The sequence below is a fragment of the Culicoides brevitarsis genome, chromosome 2, assembly GCF_036172545.1.
Source record: "Culicoides brevitarsis isolate CSIRO-B50_1 chromosome 2, AGI_CSIRO_Cbre_v1, whole genome shotgun sequence".
NCBI classification, from domain to species: domain Eukaryota; kingdom Metazoa; phylum Arthropoda; class Insecta; order Diptera; family Ceratopogonidae; genus Culicoides; species Culicoides brevitarsis.
Genome location: NC_087086.1, coordinates 4,893,504 through 4,901,626, shown reverse-complemented (window position 1 = coordinate 4,901,626; position 8,123 = coordinate 4,893,504). Strand labels below are relative to the sequence as shown.

General features: G+C 23.8%; 1 protein-coding gene across 1 annotated transcript in view; it reads left to right on the top strand.

Moving 5' to 3' along the window:
- The first annotated feature begins 273 nt into the window (after positions 1-273).
- Positions 274-8,123, top strand: part of LOC134832918 (CUGBP Elav-like family member 2) — a 68,803-nt gene continuing 60,953 nt past the window's right edge. The window contains exon 1 of the mRNA XM_063847139.1: positions 274-742. Coding sequence (XP_063703209.1) covers positions 354-742 — 389 coding nt within the window. The 5' untranslated portion in view covers positions 274-353. The remainder of the gene's footprint in view (positions 743-8,123) is intronic.

The following is an 8,123-nucleotide window of genomic DNA, read 5'->3' as shown; positions in this document are numbered from 1 at the left end:
AGGAAAGTAAATAAAAATAAGAAAAAAAGGGAAAAATAAACAGCAGCGACAGGTACACGGAATAAAAATACAAAAAAAAAATAATAAAAGTGAATGAAAATAATAGATTAAGCAGAAAAAAGATAAGAAATCAATAAAACACATAAAATAAATTACACTGTCGTGTTCGTCGTCGTCGTGTACGTTAAATTTAGTGAATTGTAAGAGATTTGTGTGTTACGTGAAAATATCTCAAGAAAAAAAAAATTGAAAAAAAATAAGAAAAAAGGAAATCAAAAAGTTTTCCTTAAGTTGTGTGTTACATTTTAATTTTTTTCTTTTCTAAAACATAAAAAAATCGCTTTTGTGTGGATATGTTGAACTCGTTGGAGGCTCTGGCCGGTAAAATTTCGCCAGGCTCCGGAAAAAGTAGTCCATCGTCGATAACGAGCTCGTATCAGCAACAAAATCCCGCCCTTTTGCAGCAACTTGGCGTCCTTGTTGACACCAATAAAACGGCATCTTCGTGCAAATCCTGCAATCATCACTCGACGCATCCGTACCAAAAGCCCCAGCATCACTTAAACAATAATAATAACAATAATAACACAAATAACAACAACAACAACAACAGCTCGAATGACACAATACAATCACTTAATCATCATGGTCAAACGGAGCAGTTGATGCAACAATTGCAGCAACAAAATCAACAACAAACCGAGCCACCGATGCTACTTCAAGACACAACAACAAAAGAGAAGTGAGTTTATTTTTTGTTGACTTTTCCTGTTCTTCTTCTGATGATTCGTCTATTTAATTTTTTTTTTGCTGTGAATTTCACATGTTATATAATATTAAAGCGCCATCGTGCCAGATTACATAAAAAAATGCCAGACAACGAAAAAAAAAACAAAAATTGCGTGACTAAAGTGAATAATTACGGCATTAATTTGTTGAACATTTTTATTATCCTTATCAGTTACTCTTTAATGTCCAAAGTGATGTGTCTGTGTGTAATGATATCAACTATAATGTTAATTTTGTTCAGATTCAGGGAAATTTATTTGTACAGATACATGAGAATGTGTATGAATCATAATATTAAAAAAAATATATATGTTGTTGCAATTATGTTATTATTATAAAAGGACAGTTTTTTATGAGGGTTTAATACTTTAATGGGATTTCGAAGGAAAAATATTAAATGTTATGATGCGTTCGGGGAAAATATTTATTTTTTAGTTATGAAATTTTACGTTTGATATTTAAGTGAAAAATTAAAAAAAAAATTGGCATGAAATTTTTAATTAAATTAATAAAAAATAATTTAAATTTTATTATTTATAAAAATCAATTTTCATTAAAAAATTTTATGTTAAATAATTTTAAAATAAAATTCAGAAAAATATATTTTTTTTAAAGTTTAATATTTTTATTAAAAATTTTATATTATATTAATTATATATTATATTATATTATTTATTATTATATTAAAAAAATATACTTTAAATTATATTTATAAAAATATAAAAAAACTTAATTTTTTTTATTTATTTTTTAATTAAAAATATTTTCGTTGAAAAATTTGAATTAAAATAAAAATAAAATTTTATTTAACAATTTTTGTATAAATATATTCAATAATGTTGAAAAATAATATACAACTAATTAGTATAAATTCAATTAATAAAAAATTTATATTTTATTAAAATATTTCATTTATGCAATATTTATTTAGATAAATTTATTTTTCTATTTATTTCATATATGTTTATTTTAATTTTAATTTATTTACATAATTCAATTTTAATTTTTCCAAAAATATTTTTATATAGCGAAACTTTAAAATTAATTAATATATATTTTTACTTTAAGAAAAAAATAATTTAAAATTTTAAATAATTTTACTTTATAAATTTTTTTATTATTTTTATTTTATTTTAAATAATTTATTATATTTATTTAATTAAATTAAATTATTTTTTAAACTTAAATATTTAAAAAAAAAATAAATAATAGTTTAAAAATTTACAAAATTTAAAATAAAAAAATTTTTAAGTTTATTTTATTAAAAACTAGATATTAATTAAATAAAAAAATTAATTAAAAAAAGAAATATTAATAAAACACAAAATAATAATAATAACTTTTATCATACATAAATTACAAAAAACTTAACATATATAATTAATTTCTACAACTTTGTTAAAAAAAAAAACAATAAAAAATAATCATTCCTCAGACATTTTCAACATAAAACCATTCATAAACACATAATTTACCTAAAGAAGTAAATAAAATTTACGAAAACTCAGTGAATATATCTTACAAAATAATATCAAAGAAAATTTGAACATAACCATTTCTTAGCTAATAATAATTATAATTAATGAAAGGGACCTTTTTGTACATATTTGATTAAGTCCGTGGAAAAACCCTTCCATAACTCACGATTTCGGAAATAATATAATCATTTCATTCAATGAAAGGCACAAAAATAAAATGAAAACGATGAACTAGATTAACTTTGACAAGCGATCAAATTAGACGAAAAAGGTAATTTTCTTTGATTTAATGTCTCACTGCTTTCTTTATTTTATTGAGTTCATCATTATTTTTATTTTTATCTGATTTTTTTCGTTTTATTTTATTATTTTTTACTTTTATTTAAATTAATTTCAATGTCTATCACTCAAGTCGTCATAATTGTGGAATAATTGCCTCGGAGGCATCTACCACGCACTTTATTTATCCTTATTGCCGACACGAGTTATTATGGGAAGCAAACCTCAACCAAAATGGGTTATATACAACAACAACAAACATTATAATAATAATATAAAAGTATTCTCCTGTGTGCAGTCATGCGCCTGATTGCCTTAAGTATCATTGTGATTGTCGTTTTTCGTTCATATACGACGCCGACACACGTATTTTTTACTTATTTATGGCAAAAAAGGGAACTCTGGCCCGTTTATCTAACTTTTTTGCGTAACTTTTTGGGGACACACAGTCACAAAGTGACATCACATTAAACCATTTGATTTTATTATTGAATTATTTCGAAACGACGAAGGACGAGAAAGGCAGTCAGACACAAACAAAGTTAAGCTTGCGTTCGATAAATTCAGGTAATATGTTCGCATTTCGAGGGATAATATAATTTTCTTTGTATTTAATTTTTCCGTTTGTTGTTTTCGTCGGCGGCATTTTCTGGTCTGAAATGAAAATAAAATAGTTATTCGCTTGTTTTGTGGTTGCTGCTCAATTGAATTGGCAACCCTGTGGCTTTTTTACGACTGATTGTCATGAAGCTCGCAAAATGAGGAAGACACAAATAAACACAAAATTTATAATATTATTAGCTTTGAAAGTTACTTTTATTCTTTTTGGAATAGAAAGGGACTTACCCTTTTAATGCCTCTTCAAACACTAAATGAATAAATTAAATTTTTGTCGTCGTTGTTGTTTGGAAAAAATTTTTGCCTTTGTTAGGAAATGACAAACTCATCATATTTTGTGAACTGCATTTTTTTTTTCGTTTTTCGGGTGCATCGTTGTCGATTAATGTCGATGTTATGAACTTTTTTTTTTAGAGAGATAGACGAGTTTTCGCTCGCGTTGAAATGTATCCATCCAATGTTGTTTGGAAACAGGAAATCAAGTTGAAAACAAGCGGTAAATATGCAAACCGGTGCTCTTTTTTATGGCCTTTCCTGTAAACAAAAAAAAAACGTAACAAACAAACGTCTCTATACTGAATTTGTGGAAAATTTAATTTCGCAATTTAAAGTTATTTTTAGAGACTCAGAAAAGTTTAAAAATTTAAAAATTATTTAAATTTTAATTTTTTGTTACTGATGAATAAAAATTTAAAAAAATTATTTGAATTTATTTGAAAAAAAAAAATTTACAGGGTTGCCAAAACTTTTTTTTATTGAAATTTAAATTTATTTTTCTCTTTTAGTATTATTTTTATTAATTTTTATATTTTTTTTAATTTTTTAAATATTTATATTGAGGGTTGCCAATTTTATTAAAATATTTTTAGATGTTTAAATTATATTTTGTGTTTTTTAGAATTGATTATAATTATTTAAACTTTAATTTTTAATTAATTTGTGTATAAATTTTGATGCATTCAGGGTTGCCAATTTTAATTTTTATACAATTTTTAAAAATTATTTTGAACAATTTTCAAACAAAATTTTCATGTTTTGAATAAAAATTTTGCATTTTTGATTTTGATGAAAAAAATTTTGAAAACATTTAAATTTTGGTAAAAAAAAATATTGAGGGTTGCCAAATTTATAAAAAAATTAAATTTGATTCTAAATTTTTTATTTTTTTAAATTCTGAAGAGTTATTTTTAAAAATCTTTGAAGATAAAATAAAAATTTTTATAAAAAAAAATTAAATACAGGGTTGCCAAAATTAATTAATTTATTTTATTTTCATAAATATTTTAATTAAAATTTTTAAAACATAGAAATATTTTAAGAAGTGAATTTTCATAATTTTGAAACACTAAAAAAGTCTTTTTAAAAGTTTTAAAAAATAAAATTTGAAATTTAAATGAAAAAAATGGCATACTTACAGGGTTGCCAAAGTATAAAAAATTGCGAAACACGAATTTTTCACAGTATAATAATAATTCAAATGCATTCAAAACAAAAAGCAAAAACTGACTAGAAATGCCTTTTAACAGCGAAACGATTGTCCTATATTACTGTCAGTTTAGCACGCGATCTATTTATTTATTTAAAGAATTTAACTTATCGATTTTGTGTGTTTTTACGCTTTTCAACTCAAGGAAACACACAGAAAATGTCATCTAGTTTCTTGTTCACCTCCGTCTGTTTTTTTTTTACATGCATTTATTATTAATAGGTTACGATACGGATGCATGATGACGACAACGATGAAAATGATATGAATTATTCAAAATGCAGAAGAGGCAAGGATTGGAAAATAAATGGACATGCTTCGTTTTCCACGCTATCGGACTGTGTAATGATAATAATAAATGCTACATTTGTTCCGACAACATGGACATTTTTCACTCAGTTTCTAGCGTCGTCGTCATAAAAAAGAGATCTTTAAATACTCGTTCGTTAAATAAATGAACATAAAAATTTTTTAAAACGAAGGGAAACTCGCACGACACAAAAAAAAACCATTTTCATTTAGTGAAAACAATTTATGAATAATTCATTTCAACGCCTGTCAACCACACAGTTGTGGTAGTATGAGTGAAAGCAGGATATATCAAAACCTTTATTTTTTTTATAGATACAATAATTTTTTTTTCATACCTCGTTCGTTCGTTTTGAAATGATGATACTCAGCAATGTTGACGTAAATATTTTTTTTAATAAAAAAAATATGACTTGATAATCCGTATAAGTAGAGGGAAAGCATGTCGAGCGGAATCATATTTGATATCAATTAATTGGTGATGATTATTAGCGTTTCATGGAGAAATTGCAGTTGAACTGCTGTTGTTGCTTGCCTACAATTAACCTACAAAGCAAGAAAAATAAATACAGAGGAAGAGGCGTGTCATGGTAATTATTTGAGTTAGGTACTTTCGAATTAAATTGAGTTGTGTGTGTGTTTGTCACCTTGGAATGTTGTTGGTTGATTTTAAATTAAAACATTGTTAGGCATGGCATTTTACCTAATTTAATTGGCGAAAAGTCACGTTAATTTTTGCAAAAAATTAAAAATGCTTCGATATTTTCTTTGAAGCAATCAAAAACTTAAAAAAAATTATTTTAATTATAAAATTTAATGAATTTTTTTAAAATAAACTTTTAATGAGTTTGAATTTTATTAAAAGCAAATTTTAAGAAAATAAAAAAAAGTTAAATTTAAAAAAATTTTTTTTATATTTTTTTTTTTAATTATTTCACAAAATTGCATGAGAAAATTTGATAAATTTATTTAATTTTAAATAATTTGAATTTTTTTTTATTACAAAGCAAAAAATAATATTTTAATAATAATTATATTCAATAAAAGAATTATTTCAAACAAAATTAATTTAAAAAAATAATTTAAGATTTCAATTATTTAAAAAATAAAAAAAATATTAAACCTATTATAAAACTTCTAATTTTAAATTGTTTAGTATTTTATTTTTCTTTTTAATAATAATATTAAATTAATTTTAAAAATAAAAAAAATCATCAAGTTTATTTAAAAAAAAAATCTAATAATTTTTTTAAAATATTAAATAAGAGAAAAAGTACTAAATTTAAGAAAATTTTAATGAAATTTATTATTTTTAATTTCATATGTAAAAAAAAAAAATTTTTACAAGAAATTGTTAAATTTTGAGAAAAATTTTCAATTTTTAATAAAAATTCAAAATTAGTATTTTTGAACTTATATCTAAAAACTTGTCTGAAATTAAAAATTAATTTTAATTAAATTTTCTCATGCAAGAAAAAAAAAATAAATAAAAATTTAGTTAATATTTAATTTTTTTTTAAATTTTTAGAAATAGTTCAAATAATAAAAAAAATAATTTTTCAAATTTATTAAACTTTTTTTTATATTCTTAAAGTTTGTCAAAAATCATTAAAAATTTAATTTATTTTTATTTGAAAAAAAAAAAATTTTAATTTATTTTATAAAAAATTGAATAAATTTTAATTTTAAAAGTTTATATTCGAATTAAAAAAAATTAATTTTATTTTAAATTTATTTAAATTTTAAAATTAAAAATTTAAATCTGAATTAAATTTTAAATTAAATTATTAAAAAAAAACAAATTAACTTTTTCATACCTTTTACAAAATAATTTCAACCATTAAAATTTCTCCCTTCAAATTTCCAACCTTATCAGCAATCAACTTTCTACTAAATAACTTTGAGATACATATTAAGATAAATAACATTCCGCTCCATATCTTGTTTGCTCAAAAAATGACACCTTTCGTCTCTTCCCTTGTTTATTCGTGATTCAAACTAACAAAAACTGTCTCTAAAACTTTTAGATTAAATTGTTTTCTTGTGACGACGACGACGACATCGTTGTTGGATATCGCGCGCGTGCTACGTGAAAATAACTTACAACAAACACCACTTAGTTCTGGTTAATTGATTCCAATGATGTTCACAATGTAATTAAATATTCCTGATCCCTCCTGCCGTTTACACTAATTTTATGTGTGTTGGCATTATTATCGTCATGAAGCGACGTCTTTCTTGCAAATCTACCTCGTCGCTGAAATTACAAATTTTTTTCTCCATTTTTTTTTCGTGTTTGTAAAATTAGTGCATAAAATATGGTAGCTACTATTCCTATTATCATAGTTTGCGTTTTGTTTGTTCCGCCTGAATAAAACTCGAACTAAGCCTGAACTCGTGTAAATTTAAATAAAAACATGTACAAAATTAGAGAATTAGAGAAACGGATGAGAATAACAACAAAAGGACTATGTTAATCGCGCAAATAAACAAATTACATTTACTCGTTGGCGGCGGCATTTTGCTGGCTGTGGGATTTAAATGGGCGTACAAACGTTGTTTATTTGCTTTTATTTTCATTTTTGCCCTGAACTCGCAGACAATGTGCCGAAAGACAAGAAAAATAAAAACAATCCGGAATTTTAAAATAAACTCACCTCTTTTCCTGTTTTTTTTCTGTTTTTCGTCCTTTTTGCCACATTTCGCTTCGATGAAGAGACAGCGAGGACAAAATCAGCTTAAACACGGATTTTCGACAATAATAGCCTGAAATGTATGCAATGAACATCACACCATTAATTTTTTTTTACTCGTTCAAACAGAGTTAACAGACATAATGATGATTTATTCAACAACATTGATCTCGTTTCGTTTGCATTTCATTGATAAACTTTTTCCATATTATTATTTTTATTATTGTTAATACACATAAAAATTGGATAGAGGAGAGGAAATAAATATTATCCGTTCTCTTTCTCCTTGCACTTTGTTATCTCTCGATTCAATCTTAATACGATACGAAAGTGGATAACAACCATCATTAAAGTTTTTCTCTCGCAAAAGGACCTTGTTTGGTATTTTATTTTATATCGATCGATCGACTTTACAGGAATTTTCGTTAAATTACGTTCTCATGTTTTTTTTTCGTTCGTTTGCACAAATAT